The sequence below is a fragment of the Mesoplodon mirus genome (assembly GCF_964341445.2).
Source record: "Mesoplodon mirus genome assembly, chromosome: 3".
NCBI lineage: Eukaryota > Metazoa > Chordata > Mammalia > Artiodactyla > Ziphiidae > Mesoplodon > Mesoplodon mirus.
The window spans coordinates 123,607,269-123,634,806 of NC_138978.1; the positions used below are offsets into that span (position 1 = coordinate 123,607,269).

Below are 27,538 nucleotides of genomic sequence, written 5' to 3' on the forward strand. Positions count from 1 at the left end.
AGTCCTGCCGGCAATTCCCAGGATCCAGGAGGGCCGCCAGGAATCTGAAGGCGAAGGGCTGGGCGGGAGGGGCGGCCACTCATGGAAGAGCGGGGCCGCAGACAATGGACGCGGCGGCGGGAGGGGCGGCGGCTGCGGGAACAGCCGGGAGGCGGCACCCGGGAGCGCGCGCTCCCCCGCCCCCTGCACCCCCGTCGGCTCTCGTCCCCTCCCCCTCCGCCCCCTCCCCCTCCTCCGCCGGTTCCCGATCTGATTCCTGATCCCTGATTCCTTGATCCTTGGTCCCGCCATGGGAGCCTAAGCGCCCCGCATTCCCCCCGGCCCCCTGCCCCTGGGGCCCTGAGGGGGAAGAGACTGCGATCTGGGACGGAGAGGGGGCGACCAGACTCAGGAGCCCCCCTCTACACCCCCCATCGTCCGCGCTGCCCGTCCGGGAGCGCGGAGTTCGTAGCGACCCGGAACGCTGCGGATACAAAGGCGCCGGGCCGAGTGGGGCGCCGGCGGAGCCCACCCGGCAGTTCGCAGCGGCTGGTGAGTGCCGGGCCGAGGGGGCGCGGGCAAAGTTTGCAAAAAAAAAAAAAAAAAAAAAGGAAACAGAAAAGGGGACAATCAGGCAAGGGGCCAGGGGGTGCCCGGTCCCCCAGCGAGTGGGGTGGCTTATGGGGGAAGGGGGGCGCGGGGTAACCCCCTTCCGGTCCGTTCCCCCACTGCACAGCAGAGTGCCCCCCAACTTTGGGGAGAGGAAGGGGCGCGTGGGGAGGGGGCGGAGCCCGGGCCTGGAGAGCCGGGGACTTTCCTGGGCCCGGGGCCCGGCGCCCGGCGGGGGCCTTAATGTTACCGGGGGAGCCGGTTGAAGTCAGAGGCTGGGTGTGTTGGAGGTGGGGGGAGAGGCAGTGGAAGGATCGAAATCTGGAGGTGTTGGAAGGCGAGGGTGTTTAGGGGTGCATACACACCTCAGAAGTGTGGGGAGGGCCGGGGGCAGGTATGCGTTGAGGGTGTGATGTGGAGTCTGGGGAGACCCGCCCGAGGAGAGTAGGAGGGAGTGTTCGTGCAGGTCGAGGATGGGGATGGAGGCCAGAGACCTGGGCACTGTGTTATCTATCGGGGCCCAGAGGACAGGCGCCGGCATCCCTCTCTCCACTCATATTTACCCATTTGAGGGGCTGTGGGCTCTGCATTGGTGAGTTTTAAAGGCTTGGTGGAGCATCAGTGTGCATGATTCTTTGTTTTTGTGTGTGTGTGCACCTTGACGTGCTGCGTGTTCCTGCAGGTGGGTTTGGAGATGAAGGTGTTTTTCTGTGCCTGAGTGTGTGTGCACCCAAGGAGGAGCTGACCATGTATCTGTGGTGTGTTTGGATATGTATTTATGGGTATACTGTGGGGAAGGGGTGTGTATCTATGTATGTGAACTGGGTAGGGGTTTATGGGAAAGAGATAGGTACTGAGGGAGGTGGGTGTGTAAGAGCAGAATGGGGCATACCTGGATAGGTATGTGTGCATCTGTGTACTGGAAAGGGATGCTAGTGAATGTGTTCTCTTGTGTGTAACCTGTGTTGATAGATAAGTACCAGCGTGTGCCTGCCACACCACACACAGGTGGTGTGTGTATTTCTGAGTGTGTATTGGGGGTACTGCCACTTGCCTCTGCAGGCAGATTTTCCTGGAAGAGAGCCCAAAAGGAGGGCTGCCTGGAGGATTCTAAGGCTTCTTGAATGGCCCTGCCCTGGTTTTGAGGGTAGTGCCTTAAGTATCTGAGACCTATGGGTGGGAGTGAGTGGGCCATTTTATGAGCTGCCTGTTTTGGACAAGGGTGTGTGTTGTGGGGAATAGGCAACAGGGGTTCAGGTTGTAGTCCTAGAGGAATCTGGGGGATTGGAGGGACGTCCTCTTATTCCACCTTATAGGTAGGGTTCTAGTGCTTGGAGAGGCTACATTCGTTGCTTTGCAGCCCAAGTTCAGCCCCCTCAGGCCACAGTTCTCTTGTAAAGCCATCTTGGAGTTTGCTGTTTCAGAGTCCACTAACTGCCCTGCCTCTAGGATCCTATAGTTCCCGAGGAGTCTGGGATTTTGGTATAGGATGGAGGCCGGAGGAAGGAGCATGTCTGGAGGGATGAGACCCGGTGTGTAACATCTTGGGTTCCCTTCCCAAGGGAAGGGAAGGGGTTGAGAAGGTAGCATGGGAGCTCTGGGGAGGGCAGTGGAGGGTTTCTTCAGGAGTTTCTGCAGGTGTGGCTGTGTGGTTTATCACATTCTTTTTGCTGATGAGAAGCATGATTGGGATGGAGCTGTGGTCTGGGGCCAGGTCTCAGGGTGAGGAATAGCGGCTGAGCTTGCCAGGAGGGCAGTTGTCCCTGTGGTGGGGAAGGGGCAGGCACTCATCCAGGGCTGTACTCACCGTCATGATGGTGTGGTGGGAAGTGGATGTATCTGTCCCCAGAGAAGCAGCATCTGCGTTCTCTGTCTCTTTCCCTCTCTCTCTCTCTTTCATTCTTTCTCTTTTGGGATGAAGGGAAGGGGCTGGCCATCTTTGGGATGCATGCCATGTTTGCCCATCTCACTCTCAGTCATTTTCCTTTTGCTGCCAGAGGTTAGATCGAGGCACCCAGTTTTAGGAGCTGAGGCTGTGAATGCACAGGCCCATTAGGGTCTCTGGGTAATTCCCTAATGGGAGTTCCTAATGGGCATGTACAATTGGAATGTTCCCTCTTTAGCCCTCAGGGCTCCCCACCTTTCTTAAGCCCCCAGATTAAGAGCAGAAAATGTTGGGACTAGGGGTGGGGCAGAGAAGGAAAAGACTGGATTAAAAAAATGCATGATTGCCCCAAACCTGACACCTATCTGATGGGTAAGGTTCCCAGGGCGAGCGAGGCTCTTGCATCTAGGATGGTGTGCTCTGGGGTACCTTCCAGGGTACCTTGTTTGCTCTTGTCCTCTCACTGCATGCGTGATGTATTATACTGGTGTGTGTTGGGGGGCTCTTCCAAGGAGGAGAGGACTTGTGGTCAGACATTAGGAAAGGCTGCCTCTGAAAGTACTTCATACTGGAACTAGTGGCCGCGTTGCCCCCTCCTCCCCCATTGTCTTGCTTCTGCCCTCTCTCCCCCTAATTGTTCTGGGGCCGGCCTCTCTGGTGTGCCCCCTCTGTGCCTCTGCTCCTTTGAGATCTGAGGAAGGGCCCCCTTCCCTGTCCCTAGAGCAGGACAGACTTTTATCTGCTTACTTGGTTTCCAAGAGGTCCTTTCAGTTAGAGGGGGATCAACTTGACTTACGGAAGCTTTGTGGGGAACAGTGAAGAGATCTGGGATGCCCCTCATCCTCTGAGTTTGAGGGTCTTCAGTTTTCCTTGGTATTCCTCCCTGAGCAGCTCCCCACACTGTGAGGCCAAAGGGAAGCGTCCAGCAGAGTTGGCTGGAATTAGTACTTAATAGTGTTGTGACATTGGGCAGGTTCTTAAAACCTATTCCTCAGCCTCTTAGATGTCTTAAGACACTATCCTCAAGACTGCCCTGGTGGTCCAGCAGTTAAGACTCTGTGCTCCCAGTGCAGGGGGCCCGGGTTCGATCCCTGGTCAGGGAGCTAGAACCCACATGCCACAACTAAAAGATCCTGCACACCGCAACAAAGATCCCGCCTGCCGCAACTAAGACCTGGCGCAGCCAAATAAATAAATAAATATTTACCAAAAAAAAAAAAAAAAAAAGGCACTATCCTCCCTCCCCAGATTGGGTCTTCCTCCAGGAACCTCTAGTGGCCTCCTTCCCTGGGTTTTCACCTGCTCTTAAATTATGGTTTGGCCACTTCCTAGTTCTGAGACCTCAGATAGGGTAGATAACTTTTGAAGCCTCACCTGTAAAATGGAGTTAATAATAGGCCCTACCTCTTAGGTTTATGAGGATTAAATGAAGTAATATATAGTGAGTACTTCACACGGTGCCTGGCACTTGGGAAGCCCTCAGTAAATGTTAGCTGGAATGGTTTGGGTTCTGATTGATGATTATTAAAGGAGTGAGTTCTGGGTTGGGGAGGAGAGCTAGGCCTTGGTTCTGCACTTCTTCTGGCAGACCATATTGGGCACTGCCTACTATTTGCCAGGTGCTGTGTGAAGCACGAGGGATGGAGGGGTGAATAAGACCGGCTTTCATAGGGAAAATGTGCATAAACATGCCGATTCACTGTAACCCAGTGAGTAGTATATGGAGGTGTGTTCAGGAGGCCACCGAAACATGGAGCAAGAGTGCTTGGTCCTGGCATGGGTGTCAGGGAGGGTTCCTGGAGGAGATGTGCCCTTAGTTGGATGTTTTTTAACTGAGATGAAATTCACATCACATAAAATTAGACATTTTAGGGACTTTCCTGGTGGTCCAGTGGTTAAGACTCTGCAAGGGGTGCAGGTTCGATCCCTGGTCGGGGAACTAAGATCCCACATGGTGCGCGGTGTGGCCAAAAAAAAAAAAAATTAGCCATTTTATTATTTATTTATTTATCTATTTGGCCACGCCGTGCGGCTTGTGGGATCTTAGTCCCCCGACCAGGGATTGAACCCGCACCCTCAGCAGTGAAAGTGTGGAATCCTAACCAGTGGACCACCAGGGAATTCCCTAAAATTAGCCTTTTTTTTTGTTTGCGGTACGCGGGCCTCTCACTGTTGCGGCCTCTCCCGTTGTGGAGCACAGGCTCCGGATGCGCAGGCTCAGCGGCCATGGCTCACGGGCCCAGCCGCTCCGCGGCATGTGGGATCTTCCCAGACCGGGGCACGAACCCGTGTCCCCTGCATCGGCAGGCGGACTCTCAACCACTGCGTCACCAGGGAAGCCCTAAAATTAGCCATTTTAAAGTGAACAGTGGCACTTTGTACACCCACAGTGTTGTGCAACTACCACCTCTGTCTAAAAACACTTTCATTATCCCCAAAAGGACACCTGTACCCATTAAGGATACAAGTTAATGTATCCTCCCCATTCCTTACCTCCCAGCCCCTGGCAACCACCAATCTGCATTCTGTCCCTATGGATTTACCTATTCTGATGTTTTATATAAATGGAATTATACAATGTGTGACCTTTTGTCTTGCTTCCTTCACTTAACATAATTTTTTCAAGGTTCATCCATGTTGTAGCATCACACCTCCACTCCTTTTCGTGGCTGAATCATATTCCACTGTGTGGATCAACCTTAGCTGGATTTAAAGGATGAGTTAGGCAGGCAGGGAGGGGCCTGGGGAGGGTGCTGCAGGTAGAGGCTGAGCATGAGCTAGAAGGAACCGGGGGTGCTGGTGAGCCACATGCTGCTGGCGTTACTGGATCTTGAAGTATTAACTGGGGTTTTGGCCTCAGTTTCCCTGCCTATAAAATGAAGTCCTGTGTGGTTGGCTGGGGATGGCGGTATTAGGGAGAGGAGAGGCTGGGATATTATTGCCTCTTCTCAGAGTCTGGGTCGCAGATGGGACTTTTTAAAACTTGCTCTTTCTTCCTCTTTCCTGGGCAGCTCCCTCCAGTATGCATCTGCCCTCATCCCTGTGGGTACCTGTCTTCCTGTTTTACTGGGCATTGACTTCCCCTCTCTCTGAATTGACCTGAAATTTCTCTCACGCTCTCCAGGTGGGTAACCCTGTTCATGGGGAGATTTTGGTAGCAGAGGTGAAGGAAAAGGCCTGGGAGTAAATCCTACTCACACTCATTCCCCAGCACTCTTCCCTGTTTATATCCTGTCTCTTGCTGATCTGACTTGGGCAACCTTCTGTCACCTTTTCTCTTGTGATGTGGAGAGAAATGAGGTGGGTCAGGAAGACTCTCTCCATCCCTTTCTCCACACTGCTTGGTTCAGAGTAGGAGGCAGAGGCCTTGTGTGGTGGCGCCCTTTGGAAATTAGGTGTTGCTGTGCTTGTCTGATGCCCCTGGCAAGGCTGGTAATTACAGACATGACAGCTGGGAACGGGTTTGGGAGAAGTGGGCTTAGAATCAGCAGAGCTGAGGATATCCTGGTAATCAGGGTGGGGCAGTGAGAGGGGAGAGTGGGAAGAAGTTGGGGGCTGGAGTGGGGCGGGAGGCTTGGGGCCCCCTTCTCCTGCCACTCCACACACAGCTGAGCTTAGCGCCTGCAGGAGAGAAGGAGGTGATTAGAGCCCAGGCCCTGCCTCACTGTAAATGTGGAAGGAGGGAGGGGAAGAGAGAGGCTGGAGGATCCAGGAGTCCCTGAGGAAAGAGGCAGAGAGAGGGATGAGGGGTTTTGGCTGCTCTCTCAGACCTGGGTGTGGCCTAAGTTAGAGAGGGACCGTCATTTGGGGGCTGGGGCCAGCACTGTAGCCAAAGTGTTGTTTCCATCTTATTCCTGGTGGGGTCTTACTTCTCACTATGAGGTTATGGGAGCAGGGAGTGAAGGGGATTGGCTGTGCACCCTCTATAGGAGAAAGACGTGGAAACTAACATTTTATTGAGCATCTGTTACGTGCTTGACTCCGTGATATTCTGTATACATTATTTCATTGAACACTCGACCTTCTGAAGTTGGCACAATTATCCCCATTTTACAGATAAGAAAACTGAGGTTTAGAGAGGGCAAGCAACTCATCTAAGATTACATAGCTCCTCAGAGGCTATGCTAGGTCTATCTGGTGTCATTTCTCTTCCGTTTCCCAAAGTGCTCTTTCCACCTTTCCCTCCTCTCATTTCATTTAGTTCAGGTTTTGTTCATTATTGCCTTTAATCTCGAACTTGAATAGTTCCCCTATCTCTTGAAAAGCAGACACGAGTCCAGATGTCAGCCTGAGGAGTAGAGAACTCTACCCTTGAGGGAGGGTGTCAGTCTGCTGGAGGAATGGGGTCTCCTAGGAGGAGCACCTTGTTGTCACAGCCTGGGGCAGGCCTGCCACCTGGGTAGAACATCCCCGGGGGCTGCCCTGTTCCTGTCTGCTGGGTCACTTCACACGTGGGGGCTCTGGCCACCATAACCCATGGAGTCTTGTTTTGATTGGAAGGGCCTGGCCCTCGTTGTCTGTAGAGTTTTCCAGCAACCCCCTAACAATATCCCTCAGACCCCAGAGAGTTTCACCAGAGAGTTCGTGGCTCCCCCAGTCTGGCTAGAAGAGAGAGTGTGTCTGTGTGTGAGGGTTTGGGGAGGGGGCTCTGGCTTTTTAGGGTGAGTGGAAGTACACAGGAACAGGTGCTGAGCCCGAGGTGTGAATGCAGTAACTTGGAAAGCAACTGAGTGTGAACAGAAACACTTATTTTTGTCCCCTGCTTTACTCCAGGATTGGGGTGGCAGACATAAGGGTTGGGGGATGTTGAGGCTCCTCAGAAAGAGTGAAAACCTCAGGTGGTGGGTTTGTCAAGACAGTGGAGGTTGGCTGGTGCTTGGGCCTTACAGCTGGCTCGGTTTTCCTAGATAAGAACTGGCTGATTTACCAGGTCAGAGGCCCTGGAGTGAAGCAGGAGGAGAAGGTTTTCAGAATGGGGAGACCCAGGGAGAGCCAGGCCTGCCACCCACACCCCTAGTCACACTGCATCTTGCACGCTTAGGCCCTCCCTACTGCTTTCCCCACACAAACCGACCTTTGTTGCCAGTGTCCCCACGTCACAACTCTCCCCATCCACGTGCAGACCTAAGGTTGGCTGACTCCTCATCCCAAGGAGCTGCTTTCTGCTCGCCCCCCCTCCCCCCGAGGTGGGCGCTGGGTGAGCAGGCTTTGAAGGTCTCTTGGGGTCAGGGACAGGTGGGGCCCACCTAGGACAGTAGGCTAAGAAGAGGCAGAGGCATTTTTGTTTTCCGTGAGGGTGGGCATGTGGAGCGCACAGGAAGTTGGCCTCTGGGTCAACGTGGCTTGCCTGCCTCCCGTTGTCCACCTTCTCCTGTCCCTGAGGACAACTCAAGGTGCCTATTTTTCCTTCTTGGCTCTTCCGCAGCTTACGTGATGGGCACGTAGGGGCCAGTCCTTTGCCCTAGCTGAGGGAGGAAGAAGCTCAGAGCCTGGTGGGTGGGAATTATGGGGCCTGCTCATTGGTGAAAATTTAACAGAGCATCCAGGCATCTAGAAGCCCCGGTTACCTTCTCCCCAGCTTAGCATCCTGTCTCCCCTCTGGCCTCCACCTGGGACAGATGCCAAAGGGATTACTGGCCCCTTCTACCGCGCACTCCTTCCTCCCGCCCAGTGTTCCTTTCCGGACCGACTGGGAATGGGTCTGGGGGAGGCAGGGAATGCAGCGCTATCGCGTGTGTGCAACATGCGTGTACTTGTGTGCAGTGTGTTGGGGGCAGGGACTTTCTGAGAGCCGGGGTGGGGGTGGGCGTGCTGGAGAGAAAGCAGAGCAGGTCTCTACAGAACCTGCCTGGCCAGGGTGGGTGGAGCTGGGCGGGGCAGGCAGGAGCCATTCCAGGTTTCAGAGGGGGAGTACGAGTACGGGTGTACATGTGCCTGTGTCTGTGCTTAAGTGCATCTGTGGATTTGGAGGGTCCTCAGTCTCCCCCTCTGCTTTAGATCAAGAGAAATTAAGGAAGTAGGTGGAGAAGAGCTTGGCTCTGGCTTCCCTAGCTCCTTTTCAGTTAGAATGCAAGCTCAGGTATCCTGGCCGGGAGCCCAGTCCATGGGCCCTCCCCTGCAGTGCTCCTTGCACTGGGGTCTGGTGGTGAACAGCTGCTCTGGAAGCATAGACTGTCTGCATGACCCAAGCATGGCTCTTCCCCTGATGCTCAACCCAGTGAGGAGAGGGATCCTGCCCCTTGCCCCAGGGCTCTAAGGAGAGTGAGCTCATGTCTGGGGCCGTCCTGGGAGAGTGCCCGTTAACAAGGCGGGGGCGGGGCTTGGTGCCAGCTTTTGGACGTCTGCATCCGGCTCTTTCCTGCCCCTCAGCCCACTGTGATCCAGCTGTTCCCTCTGGCCTCCTGGACAGCACTGTCACTTAAGGACATTGGGGCCTTTTTCAGGGTACAGGAATGGGGGGAGCAAAATCCCATATTTGGTCTAGGGCCTGGGGCTGGTCCTGGCCCACTTTGTGCCTTAGTTCTTTTCGTGGTAGGGAGAACCCAGCATGGGCCTCCTGGGATGGAGGACTCGTCCATGGCGCAAGGCTGGATGGGAATGATGAAGGAACACTGAGATCCTCAGTCAGGAGTGGTCAGTGGGTAGAGGCAGAAACCAGCCCTTACAGGGGAAGCGGCTCTTCAGTCTCAACTGTCTCAACAAGCTTAGGCCGGTCTAGTCTCTGTCCCTTTGTCACTGAGGAAGAAGGGGTAGGGCAGGAGCCAGTGAATTCTCTCCTGTCCTGGCCATCTTATAGTCTTGGCTATTCCAGGAACCAGAGTCCAGGAGGAGTGTCGTGGAGGAACCTGGTCTCACTCCAAGAGGAGCATGCCTCAGAGTCACAGTGTTAGTGAGGTCTTTCTAACAACGGAGGCCAGAAAGGGCTGCCTCGGATGTAGTACCATGAGCTAGCACCCTTCTTTCTTTGGGCCCTACCTTTTTATCTGTAAAACTTGGGGTTGCACCTGGAAGGCCTCTTCTAGCTTAGTGCTGGGACCTACTGAGAGTTGGGTGGGTCAATCCACGGTCCCCTCCTGTGGTGGTGGGGGGGCGTGGAGAGCGATGTGGGCACAGTCATTGGTTCTGGAACCTCCCTCTCCTCCCTGGGAGCTTGTTAGGTGCTGCATTTTCCCCCCACATCGGACACCTCCTACCTCTACCAGTGTCTGACAGGGCGGCCTGGATTGAGCACATCCATGAAACTCAGGGAGTGACGGGGCAAAGAGGAGAAACAGTTAGTTGTGACTTGGAATCCGCTCTGCCTCACACTAGCTGATGTCTTGGCAAGGTGCTTGGTCTCTCTGGGCAGACATCTAGCTCCTTGGATACTGGTCTGGGAGATGGGACTTCTGGTGCCCCCCAGGAGGGTGGGCATCCAGCACTTTGGGTGGAACTCACATTGATATCCTTGGACAGAGGCAGTGGTAGGTGAAGCTTAGGGAGCCATGGGGCTGGGGGCCCACATGTCCACACCTCCCGTGATTTGCAGTGGGGAGGAGGGTGCAGGGCACATGCAGTAAGACTTAGGCTCTTGTGTAGGAATCGGAGACCTTTTCAAAAAAATTGAAGGATAGTTGACTTACACTGTTGTGTTAGTTTCAGATGTACAGCATAGTGTTTCAGTATTTTTGAAGATTGTAGGAATCAGAGACCTTTAATGGGCAAGGGTCCACAGACTCCTCTGCAGGAAGGGTCTAAATGAGAGGTGATCATACCCATTTCCTTGCATCCAGGCGGGACCACCCTTCCCCATCCTGGCCTGAGAAGAGGAAGGCCATTTGTTTAAAAAATGGTCCTATTGGAGCACTGCTCCTGTAGGATGAAAACTTCTGGCTTCCTGTCCTCTTTCTCATCCTCTTCCCCGCTCCAGCTGGAAGTGCATTCTGAAATCCCACACAAGCGCCTTCCGCTGCGCCTCGGGTCTGGAACTCCCAGCCCTGACCTCGGTAGGGACGAGGAACTGCAGGCGCCCTTTCTGGGTGCATGTTTGTGTTCTGTCCCCTCCCCACCTTCTTCTCTACCTGGTTGCCCTGCTCCCACAGTTCTTTCCCCCCAGCCTGATCTGGGTCCTGTCTCTACCTCCTTTCCCCACCCCAGGCCTGAAAGGAGCTGGGACCGGGTGGTGGGATAGCCCTGGGCTAGAGCAGCAGGGGGAGGCGGCCGTCTGGTCATCGTCCTCAGCACGCGCCTCGCATGGGGCTGCCTGCGTCTGTGTCCAAGGCCTTGTCTGTCTAGGCTGCTCCTCTGAGTGGGGCAGTGGGGAAGGGGCTAGTCTTGGTCTGACTTTTGGCCAACACAAACCCCTCCAATGCCTCCCACCCCACCCAGGTCCTTACTCCCTCTGCCTGTTGCCGGGTTTTGAGTGTATTTTTTCCAGAGGCCTCTGATTGTTTCCTGAAGAAACCCGATCCCAGAGCTCATACAAAAGCTGGGGCCGCCAGAGGAGAAACCCCATTCTCTCCCCCTGTGTCCCTACGCCCCCACCTCCATAACCTCTCTCGCTTGGGATGCTGGGTATGGGTTCCAGGACCTGGCTGCCATCACCTAGGCAACAGGGGGCTTTGGTTGCCATGGTGATCAATGTGGGAGAAGCTGGGCAGCAGGGACAAAAGCCCCCACATTTCCCCCCCAGCCCTCCTCCCAATCCTCTTGGGATGATACTGAGACACATTCCATTAATTTTATTTCTGAAAGGCCTTTGGAGGGGAGAAGGGTCTCCTTTTTGTGACGGCCTCTCTTCCCTCCCACTCTCCTCTCTGGCCAACCCCAGATAATCCATGGTTGGTTTGAGCAGGGGACCGGGTGAGTGTGTTTGTGTGTCTGGGATGGGGTGGGGGCAAGGTGAAAAGCAATGGAACACATTCCCTTTTACAGCCTCCCACCCCCCAAACCAGGGCACTCCCTGCCCTGCAGCAAGTCCGGACTTCCCTCCCAGTCCTGTCATGCCTCCCACATTTCCACTTGTTGATCTCATCCAGCGATCCCCTCCCCCACTCTCTTTCCTGGGAACGCTGCCCACCCGGGAGACCCTCCAAACCCCTGATTCCTGAGACCAGTTAAACAAGGGGAACTTCTGCCCTTCTCTTTGCTCACCTCCCATCCTTCCCCACAGGCTCTCCAGTGCTTGGATTAGTTCCCTGGGGTACTTGAGGGGACAGCAGGCAAGGGCCTCAGAAATTGGGTTCATTTTTGGCCCCTCTCTTTGGGAGGGGAGGGAGGAGCATGTTTTGGTGCTTTCTGGGCACCTTGAGTTGGGTTGGTAGGGGTGGGAGAAGCAGGCCAGGGGAGCTGGGTTTATGTTGGGTCTTTAATAAGTAGCTGGGAGGAAGGTAGGGAGCTTTAGGCCAGGGCAGCTTAGAACAAAGGGTTGGGAGGGGACTAGCACCCTTGTCTGGTTTGAAATTTATCTGTAGGGGAAGCACAATGGCATCAGCTTCCCTCCTGGGTGTGTTTGAAGTGGTGGTTCTGGCCTGGTGTGTGTGTGTGTGTGTGTGTGTGTGTGTGTGTGTGACTTTAGTTGTGCAAGCAGCAGGATTTATTTATACCACCTCTTTGCCAAGTCTCAGAGGAAGTATCTGGGGATTGGAGTAGGAATGATCCTGAAGCCAGAGTGTATTAATTGCTTAACTTATTACTTGCTGAGCAGTTTATTAAAGTACTTCTTTTACCCCCAGGATACGTACAGCAACCGCACGAGGTGTGTATCATTTTCCCTATTTTACCAATGAGCCTACCAGGCTGCCAAGCACAGAGAAGTTAAGTAACTTGCGCATGGTCACACAGCTCATCAGTGGGAGAGTTAGGCTTGGAATTCAGATACTTGGCTGCAAATCCCAGGCTCTTTTTGCTGTTGGCTCTGGCAGACATGAGAATTCAGGCTGGGGAGATGGAGAGTCTGGGTTCTGGTGTCTCTGTCTGGACTGGAGTCCATGGCAGTCCTCGTCTTTATTTCTCCACCTCTCTCACTCTGTAACCCAGTCGTTCTCTTTGAACCTCCTGGTGAAATTCAGTTTTTAGGAGGATGACTAGAAAGAATAAGCTGAACCACAGCAAGAGAGCTGCAGGTGATGTGTCTGAACTGTATCAGGGGCTAGACCAATAGAATGGGTTCTTGGGGGAGATGGGCTAGTGGAGCCCAATATGTAATTTACAGACAGGGAGATGAACAGGGCCTTGTTTGTAGCAAAGGTTTTTAGAAAGGTTTAGGGTGGGTTAAGATCCTGTGTCTCTGTTTTCCTAAGTATGTTTCTGTCACACACTTGCCTTGACATGGGGCTATTGACAGACATCACTAGGCCGTGGAGCGCCTCCACATAACTCTGTTAGGAGGATAAATGGATGGATTTAGCATTGATTTCATGTCCCTACAGTCGTTGCAGTTTCCCTGAGAGTCAGGTGGGTATTAGTTACTTGCTATCTGCCCATGGGAAGGTGGTAGATACAAATATGTATAATCATAGTTCTTATTCTCAAGTTACTGATGGTTCAGTTCAGTTGGAGAAAAGTTAACAACTACATAAAGCAAATTAACGTAACTGACCTCTGGCAGCACCTGGCTGATTTTATTCCTACCTTGAAACACTCTAATTCTTGGCTGCATGACAGCCTCCTCTTCTGGCTTCCAGGCTCCTCTGGCCTTGCCTTCTCAGCCCCTTTGCCTGATCCCTTTCCTCGGACACGTTTACATATTGGGGTTCTCCCTATTTAACCCTCTCCCTGGGTGATCTCATACATGCCCTTGACCTTGCACACCATCCATACCTCTAGCTCAGACTCTTTTCTGAGTCCAGCTCCTCTGACACCAGCTGCCTGTTCCACAGCCTGTCTCACAGCCATGAACTCAGCACACTGGAAACTGAACTCACCAACTTCCTCCGCAGTCTTCCCACCTAATAGTGGCACGACCACCTACTCTCTTGCTCAGGCCAGAGATCTTGACGTTCCCCTCCCCCTCACGCAGTCCAATTAAGTCCTGTTGGTCCTACCACCAACATATGTCGCAAAAGTGACTATTTCCCATCTCCTCTGCTGCTCTGCCCCATCCAAGCCTCACCACTGTAGTCGCTTTTTTTTTTTCAATTTTAATTTTATTTATTTATTTTTGGCTGCGTTGGGTCTTCGTTGCTGCACGCGGGCTTTCTCTCGTTGCGGCGAGCGAGGGCCACTCTTCATCGCGGTGTACAGGCTTCTCACTGCGGTGGCCTCTCTTATTGTGGAGCATGGGCTCCAGGCATGTGGGCCTCAGCAGTTGTGGCACAAGGGCTCACTAGCAGTGGCTTGCGGGCTCTAGAGCACAGGCTCGGTAGTTGTGGCTCGCGGGCTCTAGAGCACAGGCTCAGGAGCTGTGGTGCACAGGCCTAGTTGCTCCGCGGCATGTGGGATCTTCCCTGACCAGGGATCGAACCTGTGTCCCCTGCATTGGCAGGCAGACTCCTATCCACTGCGCCACCAGGGAAGCCCAATAGTCGCTTCTTTATTCATCTCCCTACTTCTGCTTTCTCTTCTTTCCAGTCCATACCTGCATAGCTAAAACCCTCTGCAGGCTTCCCATGAGCTCTTCCCCTGACCCATGGAGTTTGCAATAACCCGGCCCCCGGCCACCTCTTCAGCCTCACCTTCCACCGCCCTCTCCCTTCCGCAGCTCCGGCTCCACTGGTCCACCCAACTCTTTGCTGCCTTTGGCCTTCCACAGGGGATTCTGAGCTCTGCAGGCTCTTCCCTCCGCTCTGCCTGCTTAACTCCTGTGCTCTTTCAGGCTTGGCTGTTGTTTTCTCAGACTTTGTGGAACCACTCAGTTTAAAGGAGCCCCGCTCCCCAGACTTGTCTGTCATACTGTCCTCGTTATTCTCCTTTCATCACTGACGTAGTTAGTCGTTTATACTCACATGTTTACTTGTTTAGCGTGCACCGGCCCCGCTAGATTGTGAACTCAGTGTCTTTTCACCACTGTACCCAGGGCCTAGCAGGGTACATGGTTCCTAGAAGGAGCCTAAGCAAGAGCTGATGACTCAGTGAGTGAAGGTAGGAAATGACTGCTCAGTGTACAGGGATGATGCTGGTGGGGTCGGGGTTGGAGGGGAAGATGTAACATTGGGTGCTGGGGGAGGTGGGGGCTTTTGTGAGGGGGTAGGGGCTGCACTCTGAGGAATGAGCAGGATTTGGTCGAGAGTGAGAGAGGAGGTGAGAAGGAGAGGTCCTTCTCCCTGCAGAATTAGAAGGTGAAAGTATAGAAGAAAGATGCTGCCCCTCAGCCCACAAATAGCCAGATAAGCTCATGACCTTGCCTAGTTCAGGATGTTAGGTTTTCAGAGAATGGTTTCTACTCGCCTTTTCCTCCTGCCCCCCACCACGTGATCCGTAGTTTCCATTCCTTACCCCCGCTTTGTGCGCACACACAAGCACACACACGCACACACACACACACACAGCCTCAGGGGGAGCCGCCAACTTGACCTGACAGTAACTATGGGTGTGTTTGCCGTAGATGCTGGGGAGCGGATGCCAAGAGAAGCAGCCATAGGCAGTCCCCTGTGGGCACACTCAGAACTTATGAGTGGGAGGAGATGAGGGGAGAGAAGGAGAAGCTTGGGGTAGCCTCTGGGCAGAGCTAGCTGCCTCCTGCTATGGTCTCCACTGGTCCAACCAGTTGGCCTGACTAGAACCTGCCTTCTCCGAGTCTTAGTTTTCCTGGCTGAGTATAGGAAAGCATTGCCTGGTTCTCCCCTGCAGGGGGTCCAGTGTTGGGTCATTCTGGGTGGTCTTTGCTGGCCATCTTCCCCCACCCCTGAGCCCTTGGCACAGTCTGGGGGTGCTCTTTCTAGGAGGCAGGGCAGGAGGAACTGGGCCCACTGGACAGAGCAGGAAGCTGGGTGCAATATTCTCAGGCAGTGGCAAGGCTGTCCTGATCTTCCTGCCTCTTGGGGATGGCCTTCCTCTCCACTCTGACCCCACAGAAAGCTCCAGCTCCCCCTAATCATGCTGCTTCCTCTCCTCAGGAGGGCCGCTTGATTTTCTCTGAGACCAGCCCACCCGTCCAGCAAAATAGAGTCCCTCAGGGTGACGGTTGATTTTCTAAAGGTGCCCCTTGGCCTGAAGAAGTCGGTGCTAAAGGAGGTGGCAGTGGGGCCCCCCAAAAGGCCCCAGCCTGTGGCCCTGGAGCGCTACAAGGCGCGGCGTTCAGACGCCATGGACACCGAGTCCCAGTACTCAGGCTATTCCTACAAGTCGGGCCACTCCCGCAGCTCCCGCAAGCACAGGTGGGTGTGCGTGGGGCGTGACGCATGTGGGGGGAGGGGTGGAAGCATGCACAGGGGTGGTGGACTGGGGGTGGCTGCGGAGAAACCCGGGTCCTCCCCTTGACCTCCTGTGCCTGTTCCCCTGGCCTCCTGCTGCAGGGACCGTCGGGACCGACACCGCTCTAAGAGCCGAGATGGGAGCCGTGGGGACAAGTCGGTGACGATCCAGGCTCCAGGGGAGCCCCTGCTGGACAATGAGTCCACGAGAGGGGATGAGCGGGTGAGCGTCAGGGGGATGAGGTCTAGGCCAGGTGTTTTCCAGACTGATCCTTGGAGAAGTTAGAGGTCCATCAGAAAGGGGAAGAGCCTGGAAACCTGGTCTCTTCCGACAGAGACCAGATCAGGGAGGGCATCTTGTGTCATACTTCTGCTAAGTGTCCCAAGCTAGGACCTTGTTTCAGTAGAATGCAGTAGAATTTCAGTAGAATTCAGAGATCCCTTTGGAAGCAGCAGCCTCTTTCGTCTTTATGACCCATGTGACTTGGGCTGTGTAATGGGAATTGCCTGGCTCCTCTGGGCTCAGGCCAGCCAGTTAGGGGGTTGGAGATCTGGAGTGGGAGGGGCTGGGGGCGTGGCAACCCTGAGTTTTCCTTGAGCCTAAAGGCATGGGCACTCCAGCGCTCTCTGGTGTCGGGCTCTAGAATAGCGCCTCTGGTCTTAGGGTAGGTGGGAGGAGTCGATGGAGAAAGGGGAGGGAGAAGAAGTGAGCCTGGGGAGACGGAGGAGGTTCTGCAAGAGAGTTCTCTGGGACAGGGCTGAGCAGGTTGCTCCTGGTCTAGCCTCTCTGGCCCACTGTGTGCGCCTGGCAGGGAGGTCAGGGGGCAGAACCCAGTGCTGGCAGAAGGCAGAGGCAGGATTTGAGTTGACTGTGAGGTTGTCCATGTCTCATTCCTCCTTTTCTTTCTTCTTGGGAGCATCTTAGGGAGCTGGAGACTTCACAGGACATCTCTGTGACTGACGCTGGGGATTCCTGGGTCTTGGGAGCAAATCACTACCTGAGGGAAATGTTCTTTCTCTCTCTTTCCCAATCCCATCTTCTCCCAGAGACCTGGCCTCCTGAATTCTTGAAGTGACCCTGAGACCTGATCAGCTCCTGTTGTTGACGATTGCCCAGGCCCTTGATGCTTGGAGCGCCTAGGCAGTGTGGCTGAGGGTCATATTAGGGTTCCCTGAGCTGAGAGCAGGCAGCGCCTCCACTTTTCATCTTCTGGTCAGACTCTTCTCCTTTCCTCGGGGAGGAGATTCTTCCACCCCCTAGTCGCTGACCCTGCCAGCCAGTCTCCTACCTCCCCATTCTGTGTCTCTGTCCTGTAGCCTGAATCCCCTGGGTGTCCAAATGTGACTCCATATTCCCAGACTGTTCACGAGTTAAGGGTGTAGGCACGGATGACCACTGGTGGTCTTAGGGCTCCTCTGAGGGATGGCATCCAGCCCCTGCAGAGAAACAGCTTGAGTGGACCACACTCAGAAGGGCACCAGGGGACCTCAACCTGTCCACTCACTTGCCTCCGGGAGCAGGCAGCCCCTGTGTGGTGGGCATTCAGATGGCCCAATAGAGCCAGCCAGGCGGACCAGAGTCCCAGAGTGGCCCCGAGTCTGCACTGTCTCACATGCCCTGCATTAGTCACTCACCTTCCCCAACCCTTCCTCCCGGTGTCCTCTTCTCTTCACCACGCTGCCTTTGTCAGGTCACTCCCTTAACCAGAAACCTTGAGTGGCTCTCGATACTTGGAGGATAGGTACCTGTTGCTTATCCTGGCCTCGCAGGTGGCCTGCTCGAGCCTGCCCTCTTTGCCTGGAGAGTCTGACCTCAGATCCCAGTCTCTGGCTGAGCGGCTCCCTGGCATCTGTCTTGTACCCTCTGCTCTGAGGGTACATGGGTAGTTTTTTGCTGTCTGGCTGATGGCATGAAGCTCCCACAGGGCCCAGGTCTCAGATGTCCCATCCCTGAAGAGGCCAGGCTTGGGCATGCCGTGGAGCTCAGTAAATACTTTGACGGCTGCATGTTTGTTGATTACCCTCTTTTCTCCTCTCCCTGCTTTGCTCTCTGTCTTCTCTCCGCTCACCTTTTCTCCTGTGTCCCTGCCTTCTCCTCCTCTCCCCGCATTGCTGCGGCCCCTCCTGATGCAGGACGACAACTGGGGGGAGACGACCACAGTAGTAACGGGCACCTCGGAGCACAGCATCTCCCATGATGACCTCACGCGCATTGCCAAGGACATGGAGGACAGCGTCCCGCTGGACTGCTCCCGGCACCTGGGCGTGGCGGCGGGGGCCACGCTGGCCCTGCTCTCTTTCCTCACGCCGCTGGCTTTCCTGCTGCTGCCCCCACTGCTGTGGCGGGAGGAGCTGGAGCCGTGCGGGACAGCCTGCGAGGGCCTCTTCATCTCCGTGGCCTTCAAGCTGCTCATCCTGCTGCTGGGCAGCTGGGCCCTGTTCTTCCGCCGGCCCAAGGCCTCTCTGCCCCGTGTCTTCGTGCTGCGTGCCCTGCTCATGGTGCTCGTCTTCCTGCTCGTCGTCTCCTACTGGCTCTTCTACGGCGTGCGCATCCTGGACGCCCGCGAGCGCAGCTACCAGGGCGTGGTACAGTTTGCCGTGTCGCTGGTAGATGCCCTGCTCTTCGTGCACTACCTGGCTGTGGTCCTGCTGGAGCTGCGCCAGCTCCAGCCTCAGTTCACGCTCAAGGTCGTGCGCTCCACCGACGGGGCCAGCCGCTTCTACAACGTGGGCCATCTCAGGTATGGGCGTGTCAGGGCAGGCAGACAGGCTTGGGGAGGAGGCTGAGAGGACCGTAGGGTAGGAGGGTGTGATGGTGGGGCTGGAAGGGATGGGTTGGAAGGGCTGTGTGGGACGGAGTTGCGTACTCTGCACATCCTAGGTTTTCAACAGCGTTTGTCAGGCTAAGGGTCCTGGAGCAGGTAAGGCAGGAGTTAGGAGTTGGGAGTGAATAGATGAACAGACAATTAGAGATCGGGGATCTTAGAGAGGGATGGACCAAAGAGGATAAAGGTTTGGGGCATGAACAGGGGCTTTTTGGAATCATGTTTCTAGCTCTTTCTTGGAGACACAGTCTCTTGAGGGCCCTCAGTCAGTGGTCACAGAGGTGAGCTGGCCAGAGGAGGGACTCCCCCCCCAGAGGAAAAGATAATGAGGAAAGTTCTTCAACCCCCCTAAAGTTGTGGGCAGGATGCCCGCCCTGGCCATCCAGAGTATCAATAGCACCTCCTGGTCCTGCAGGGAATCTTGAGGGGAGAATGATGGAGGGGAGGAGGTGACCCTTGGCTGGGGACCCTAGCCCAATGCCCTTTCTTCCCTGGGCTTCAGCACGGCAGGGAAGGACTAGCAGGCCCAGCCCTGGGGAAGGCTTGGGAGCCTGGTAAGTAGACCTCAGGCCCTGAGCCAGGCTCCTTGGAAGCAGCTTGTCCCTGCCCTCTGTCCTCTCCTGCCCTGCCAACCTGCCCTGATGTGTCCCTCCCCCTTGCACCCCTTGTCTGTCCGTTCTCCCTCCCGCTCCTGCCGTGTCCCCCACAGCATCCAGCGCGTGGCAGTGTGGATCCTGGAGAAGTATTACCATGACTTCCCTGTCTACAACCCTGCCCTCCTCAACCTGCCCAAGTCCGTCCTGGCCAAGAAAGTGTCTGGCTTCAAGGTGTATTCCCTCGGAGAGGGTGAGCGGCCCTGCTCCTCGGCCTCCTGGTCTCTTCCCAAGCAGGATTCCCAAGTTCCTGCCTCCTGTTTCTCTTTCCCCCTTCTTTCCTTGCTTTCTCCTTTCCCCAGCCCATGTCCCAGCCCCTTCTGTTCTGTCATTTCCCTTAACTCCAGGTGGCTGGTCTTAGCTGCTGACTCTCCTTGCTGTCCCTTTATGCTATGGTGCGTCCCCTTAATCTGGCTCCTCTGCGTCTGCTCATCAGCCCTGGTCCTAAGCCCTCGCTCTCTGAGCCCCAGAACCTCCTGCACTGGGGAGGAACATGTGCAGGACTCCTGCGCTCCAGTGCCTTCCTTGTTGCTTTCCTGTGGGCCTCTCCCAGACGTGGCCAGGAGGGTTGGGAACGGGAGGTATTGCTGGGGGGTGGACACAGCTTCCTCTGGATGCGTCAGGTTGCTGGCTCCAGACTTCCTGGAGTGAGAAAGGAGGCCACGCTCTGAAGTGACCATCCCCTCTCTCTCCTGCTCCTGTGCAGAAAACAGCACCAACAACTCCACAGGCCAGTCCCGGGCTGTGATTGCAGCAGCGGCCCGGAGGCGGGACAACAGCCACAACGAGTACTACTACGAGGAGGCCGAGCATGAGCGGAGGGTGCGCAAGAGGAGGGCCAGGTGGGTCCCTGGGGGAGGAGGGGCTGCTGGGGGCTGTTGGGTGTGGATAGGCTGGGGAGAGGAAGACCATCGGCTTCTGTAACTGCTGACGATATGGGTGGGGTGTGTGCATTCGCTTTCTGTTGCTGCCTTAATAAATCACCATGAACCTGATGCTGCAAACACCCCACATTGATTGTCTCACAGTCCCATGGGTCAGGCACGGGTGAGCTGGACCCTCCACTCAGGGCTCACGGGCTGAAATCAAGATGACTCTCGTTTGAGCCTGAGTCCCCTTCCAAGCTCACTGGTTGTTGGCAGAATCAGTTCCTTGTCACCTGGACCCATAGGCAGTTCACCTTTTCCTCCAGGCCAGCAAGATCAGGTCGCTCTCTGACTTCTGCCACCAGCCAGAGAAAATTCTGCTCTTAAAGGGCTCGTGTGATGAGACCAGACCTGTCAGGATAATCTCCTTATTTTAAAGTTAACTGACTCAGCACTTTCATTGCATCTGCAAAACGTACCGAGATTATTGGATAACCAGGGGATGGGCATCTGATGGAAGTGGACGGGGCGTTTGAATTCTGCCTACACAGTGGAGCAGGGACTATTAAAGGATGTGAGCCTCCCTGGCAATGGCAGGGATTGAGGCTAGACTAGCCCTCCTTCCAGTAGATCTTGTAGGCTTGCTCAGCAGATGGTACATTTTTACCTGCAAAAAAATACCATATGCTAACACATATATATGGAAACCAAAAAAAAAAAAAAATGGTCGTGAAGAACCAAGGGGCAGGACGGGAATAAAGACGCAGACCTACTAGGGAATGGACTTGAGGACGCGGGGAGGGGGAAGGGTAAGCTGGGACAAAGTGGTAGAGTGGCATGGACATATATACACTACCAAATGTAAAGCCGATAGCTAGTGGGAAGCAGCCGCATAGCACGGGGAGATCAGCTCGGTGCTTTGTGACCACCTAGAGGGGTGGGATAGGGAAGGTGGGAGGGAGGGAGAGGCAAGAGGGAAGAGATAAGGGAACATATGTATATGTATAACTGATTCACTTTGTTATAAAGCAGAAACTAACACACCCTTGTAAAACAATTATACTCCAATAAAGATGTTAAAAAATAAATAAATAAAATAAAATAATATCCATTTATTTCCCGGGGTGGGGGGAAAATGAAGTTCTAGCGCCCATATCTTGGTAAATTCTTAAACGCTGTCCTCACTTCTCCTTTTTTCCTGTTCACATTGTTATGTGAATGCTAGTCATGCCTGAAGATTCTTTCTTGGTGCTTACTGTTTGCCAGGGCCCACCTTGGTCTGTTGGGATTTCCATGGAGGAGGAGCAGAGGGTCATGGAACTCTGCCCTTCCTCCCACATGATCTCCAGGCTTCCAGGGAGAAAGGTAGCCCTGACCCTGTTCTTACACGAGGCTGCAGTAGACTGAAGGTCAGCAGCTCCGTTTCTGTGACATTCCAGCAAGTCTCCAGTTGTCTCAGAAAAGGACCTCGTGGGAAGGAAACTGGAGATGCTCCCTTCCTCCTCTACCTTTGCTCTGACTAGGGTCTTTGGATCTCCTGTGCTGCCACCACCACAGGGGACCCTTTCTTTCCCCATTACCTTGGTTGTAACCAGGAGAAAACTATTTCCCTTGGTTCAGATCCTGAGTCAAAAGGATCTTTTCAAAAGAAACTTTACTGAGACACTTGGGGGAAGCAAAAGAATAAACAGAGACATGGTAGACTTACACAGATCCACACGTTTACTTAGTCCAGAATCCCATCCTAAGCTGCTTGAAGTCCCCAGGTTCCTGGGTTTCCGGATACTGGTATTGTTTTGTATGTCTCTATGCTTTTAATGTAAATTGGCTTCTTTTCCCTGCTTCCCCCTTAACAGTATATTTTTGAGATTCACCCTTGTCTGTATATCTGGTTTGTTGCACCTCATCGCTGCATGGTACTCAGAGAAATCTTCCACCATCCTGACCAATATTTGGATGATGGTCATCTTCCTAACTTTTTCCATTTTGATGAATAAGTAGTATCTTATTAACATTTTAATTCTCTGATTACTATCCAGTGAAGACTTCATCTCTTTTTCAGCCTTTCAGGTCTCTTATGAATTATTTGTTCACTCCTTTGCCCATTTTCTATGCTGTTCTTACCTTTTCCTTCTTGATTTGCAGCATATTTTTTGCATTACCTCTGCCCACCCCAGGTGTTAGTTAATGTTGCCCATGCTGTCATGGTTGAATAGACATCTGTCATTTTGATGTAGTTATAGCTATTAATTTTTCACCCACTGAAGTGTGATTTGGGGGGTCTTAAAAAGGCTTTTTCTAGGGTTTGATCCATAGTTGTCTCTCTGGGTTTGACACTAGATTGTCCTCCTTGGGTCACTGGGCTGAGCTCACTGAGCTCTACAGCTGTTTCCTATCCCTAGAGGGGGAAAGACCCTCCCCCTCTACCCAGCTGCACACATGCATGTTCACATGCACACACACAGCCCCCAAAGCCTGGTTCTTGACTCCAGTTGGGTGTGTATTGCTTCAGGGAGAGCACAAAGGCCTGCCCTTGCTCAGGCTGCTGGAGGGCTGAAGCTGGGGGGAAGATGAGAGGTTGGCGTCTGGTCCATACTCCTCATGTTCCCCAGGCTTGTGGTGGCCGTGGAGGAGGCCTTCACTCACATTAAGCGGCTGCAGGAAGAGGAGCAGAAGAACCCCAGGGAGGTGATGGACCCACGGGAGGCAGCCCAGGCCATCTTCGCATCCATGGCCCGTGCCATGCAGAAGTACCTTCGCACCACCAAGCAGCAGCCTTACCACACCATGGAGAGCATCCTGCAGCACCTTGAATTCTGCATCACTCACGACATGACACCCAAGGTAGGCCCATTCTGCCCCTGGCATCCTTCCTCTTTCCCCAGTTCTGGCCCCTTCCTTTCCACTTCTTTCTCCCTTATTCTCTCACCTCCTTCCGTATGCTCCATCCCTCTCTCTCTCATCTCTACCTCTGTGTAGTCTCTTCTCTCATCCGTACTCCATCCACTCCATCTCTGCGTGGGGTAAAGTTCTTAGGTGGTGAGGAGAAGAGGGAGTTTCTCATCCGTACTCCATCCACTCCATCTCTGCGTGGGGTAAAGTTCTTAAGTGGTGAGGAGAAGAGGGAGTTTCAGGACCATTTTGGGAATGGTTGAGACCTATTTCTCATCTCTGTAGGGGTTCCGGAATTTTCAGATCCAAACTCCCACCTTTACCCCCGTCACCTCCAGAAGATGTTCTTTGCACTGTGCTCCTTTTGAGCCATTCCCACCCTTCAGCTCTACGGGTAGCTTCCTAGACTTGCATCCCCTGAGCCATCTTTGGGGAACAGGTGACTAAAGATGTTGCGCTTTAACTGTGACACCTCTAGCTTTCTGCTGGTGCAGCCCTGCTGGACGCTACCCATACGAGCAGAAGGGAGAAGAAGGAAGGACGAGGGAGGGCTTGCCTGGGTCATAGCAGGTGCCGGGGATAAGGGGTCAGGAGAGCTGAGTCCCAGTCCCGACCCTACTGAGCCATATCACCTCCGTGGGCTCCCAATCCCTCATTGATAAACTAGGATCTGAGGCAGATGATTTCAAGCCCTTTCCTGCTCTGACATTCTGAGATCGTTTGCAGAGAGTGAACCTGGGGACATCTTGGTGGTCTTTGGAAGCTGTACCCCCCGAGGGGTAAAGGAGGGTGGGTGGATGGGAGGGAGAACTTCCTGTGAAGTCCCTTCTCCCTTCCTCAGGCCTTCCTGGAGCGGTACCTGGCAGCTGGACCCACCATCCAGTACCACAAGGAACGCTGGCTGGCCAAACAGTGGACACTGGTGAGCGAGGAGCCGGTGACCAACGGGCTCAAGGATGGCATCGTTTTCCTCTTGAAACGCCAGGACTTCAGCCTGGTGGTCAGCACCAAGAAGGTCCCATTCTTCAAACTCTCCGAGGAATTTGTGGACCCCAAGTCGCACAAGTTTGTCATGAGGCTGCAGTCTGAGACCTCGGTGTGACTGTGCAACAGCAGGGGGAGTGGGAGACGCGGGGGGCTCCTGAGGGTGGTGGGGGCGTGGCCCTCAGGCCCTGCCACATTCCTGCCACCTTCTTCCTCTTGCTCTAGTTTTTTTTTCTACTTGAATTAACCCCCCCCCCACCTGTCTCCTCCCCTCTTCCTTATTTACCCCATGTGAACCTGGAGATACCATCCTGCTGTCAACAGTACCTGGGAAATTCCCTTTCCTCCCACCCCCCCCCCTCACTTTTGTATCACTCCAGGCCCTGCAGGAACCAGTGCCTCTCTCCCTCTCCTTTCCCCAGGTGACAGTCTCTTCTGAAAGGGCACAGGGCCCACCTGAGCCCCACTCTCGAACCCAGGTTCTTATAAGCAGTTCTATCCAGCGGCCCCCAAAAGGGTTTCTCTGGGGGGCGCCGATCTGACTACAGAGAGCCACTGTGCCAAACTCCTGGGCAGCGCTACCTGCGGCCTCCTGGCGGCAGGTGGATCTGCTCCCCCTGCCTGCTTACCCCAAGCTGGAGTTCTTGGGCAAGGATCCTCCTGCATCCTCTCACACAGCCCCAGAGTCCGAGGCCTCCCTGCCAGGGTTATTTGCTTCCAGCTGTTTGAGCCTCTCTCCCCCATCCACACATATTCAGAGCAAGGGAAGATCCCATCCTTTACCCTGACATCTCTACCTTCCATTTCTGATTTGTGTGGTCACGTGTGACCACAGGCAAACTGAGATGGAAACCCTCTGTGACTGCTTTTCCTGGGCCCTGGGGGACAGTACCTTTCTTCCAAGGGGTCTCTCCTGTGCAGCCCCTGGGGGAAGGTCGGGAGAGAGACCATGAACATCGCTGACCCCTACCCTCTGAACGTCCTTCACCTCTGTTCCCACCATGGTGGGACAGGTCTCCCCCTTCCCAGTGAAGGATGCCACGTAGACTCCTATACAGAATTAGTGGCTTACAGACCCTGACCCACCCTGGTGGTCTCAGCCAAATGTTTTTCTTTCCTTCACCAGCCACCCCCAGTCTTGCTGTCTCTTCTCTCAGCTCCAGAGACCTGTTGCCTCATCTCTTTTTGGGGGGGAACCAGCAGCCCCTCCTTATCCCCTGCCTTAAGTCCACCTCTTTGCCTCAGGGGTCTCTTTTCCTTGGCCGGCCAGGGTCCCCCCTGTTCCCTCACTGCCTGGTTTTCTGGGCTCTGGTCTCCCTCTGTATTGGGGTGAGGGACCAAGATTGCTGCCCTTGATGGGTACTTAGCCCCTCACCCCATTTAGCTTCCGTAGTCTTTGCACCCAATCTGAATTCTTGAGCAAAATTTGCTGGCCTTCTAATACTTACTTTCACTGTAAATCTGAGCCTTTAAATCAGACACCCTTAAATTATGTAGTTTTAGCCAAGGGGAATAGAACTAAGAAGTACTCACATACCTCCAGCCAGCACCCATGTTGGGGAGCATTCTGATGGCTGGGCTGGAGCAGTCCCCTGGGCCAGTCCTCAGAATAACTCACAATGCCCCTTTATAAGCCCATCTTTCCCCTGGAAAACCCATTGGTTCTTGCCTTGCAGAGTGCACCCTGGGATAAGATCACAGTTCATCTCTTACCAGGGAGTCTTCTTTTCTGTGTAGTGGCAGCCTTCTTTTCTGTGTAGTGGCAGCCCTGGGCTTGATGGAGCCTGGGGATTGTTTCTCCTGCTGTCCTTTCTGAAAAAGCACATCTTTCCACACACCACTTACTAGAGAAGGGTTCTTCGGCCAGTGCTTACCTTGTCTGCAATTGGGTGGGTTATGGGGCTGACCTAGGCAGGGCCTGGAGGTCAGCCTTGGGCCGGGGCTGTATGTTTGGGGATAAGCTTGAGTGAGATACATCCTGTCCTGGGGGTCCTGGGAAGGTATTTTTTCCTTGTCTTCAAAGACCTGGTTTCAGAAGAGTCCCTTCTTGGTCACATTTCTAAATACCTCACTATCCTGGAAAATGGGGCCTGGATGGTGATGGGGGTCACTGCCTTTGTGGGCAGGAGTGGGATGTGGTGTGGTTTGAGGAGGAGTTGGGGTGGGGAGAGAGCAAGTATTTGGGATCAGAGTCGCTGCCCTAGGTTAGGAGCGGGGGAATGTTTATTTTAAGAACCTGTCATGTTTTTAATCACTGTGATTTTTTCATTCCTTTTTCCTAAAACAAAAAGACATTTTTTTCCCCCCGACTCTCTAAGCACTAAGGGCTGTGACTGAGAATGGTAGTGTTTTGGTCCTTTGCGTCAGAACTGTGGTATCTTTGTCTTCTTTGATTATTGTTATTATTTTTTGAAATGTCAGGATGAATTGTCAAGTGAATGGCTGTGTTTGTCTTTTGCTTCTCCTATATGGGAAGTTGTCTTCATGCTGTGAACTGCTGTGGGGTGTGCAGCTGACTCCGTCCCTCTGAGCAGTGTCCCCCACTTTGCCTGTCCCAACACATGCTGGATTTGCTCATTCTTCCCCCGTGGGGGTGTTGCCCACCCATTACCACCCGTGCCCCATATGCCACCATCAGGGATGCTGTGGCTGGGTCTCTCCAGTGCTCTTTTCTATGACTACGTGTCATCCTAGCTCATCCCCACCACACCTCTCAGGCCTTCCTTTTCACCACCTTGGAAGGCTGGTCCTCCTTCCCTCCACACCAGGATGCTGTGCCTCAGCCCTTCACCTACCTCGCCACTCTGCCGCCGTCCCCATTTGTCCCTTTCTCTTAAACTACTCTTAATGCTCTCTCTTTCTATTCTTGTTTATTTCCCTTTAGCTTCTCCTTTTTTCTTCCCAACCCCCTCCATTTCAGCCCTTACCCTTTCAGTTCCCCATCCCCACCTCAGTCCTGTTGCAAACCCTGACACAATACCTGTCATGAGACATTGGGATCCTTTCTCATCTGAAACGTTTGTTTCCCAGAGTTTGTGCTTCTCTTCTTCTCTGTTGGGCCCGGATGAGCTCCTTTGCCCCTCTGTGGTGTCTGTCAGTCTGTCTTCTTTTTCCTCTGCCCTCCCCATAGGGCAGCATCTGCTGATGGATTCGGTCCTGGTGTGTGATTGTTGTGATTTGTTCTTCTATGTGTGAAAGGAAGAGGAATTTTTGAGTTCCTTCCAAGTGAGATTGTAAATGTAGAATTTTCCACTGTTGGATCTAGATTTTTTTTTCCTTTTTTTGGGTTACAGAGCTGAGACCTTGTGCATGCATGTAGAAAATTGTAAAATGTAAATTCTTTTTTTTAATATATAAAAAGCTTGTTTTTACAGTTTGCAGTGGATCTAAACATTATGACAATTTTAGGGATTTTTTTCTTAAACATAGGAACTAAAACTGTACAAATTTTTTTAATATAAAATAAAGACACTTGACTTTTGTGGGGGCATTCTGTTGTTTTCTTCTTTTTTTT

The 27,538-nt window shown here is 53.7% G+C and overlaps 1 protein-coding gene across 2 annotated transcripts; it reads left to right on the forward strand.

Moving 5' to 3' along the window:
* Positions 1-253: 253 nt before the first annotated feature.
* VANGL2 (VANGL planar cell polarity protein 2) lies at positions 254-27,505 on the forward strand. Of its 2 annotated transcripts, XM_082613465.1 has the most exons (9): positions 254-531; positions 12,187-12,209; positions 15,508-15,768; positions 15,907-16,027; positions 17,938-18,545; positions 19,339-19,475; positions 19,989-20,124; positions 22,761-22,992; positions 23,882-27,505. In XM_082613465.1, the coding sequence occupies exons 3-9, from the start codon at positions 15,698-15,700 to the stop codon at positions 24,140-24,142; spliced, it is 1,566 nt and encodes a 521-aa protein (XP_082469591.1). In that variant the 5' UTR covers positions 254-531; positions 12,187-12,209; positions 15,508-15,697; the 3' UTR covers positions 24,143-27,505. The 2 variants fall into 2 exon arrangements, with proteins under 2 accessions (XP_082469591.1, XP_082469590.1); XM_082613464.1 differs by lacking the exon at positions 12,187-12,209.
* The last annotated feature ends 33 nt before the right edge of the window (positions 27,506-27,538 follow it).

Coding starts and splice junctions, on each gene's coding strand:
- VANGL2 (XM_082613465.1), top strand. CDS start 15,698: ATGGACACCGAGTCCCAGTACTCAGGCTATTCCTACAAGTCGGGCCAC. Junction 18,546..19,338: donor TACAACGTGGGCCATCTCAG/GTATGGGCGTGT, acceptor TGTCCCCCACAG/CATCCAGCGCGTGGCAGTGT. Junction 22,993..23,881: donor CTCACGACATGACACCCAAG/GTAGGCCCATTC, acceptor TCCCTTCCTCAG/GCCTTCCTGGAGCGGTACCT.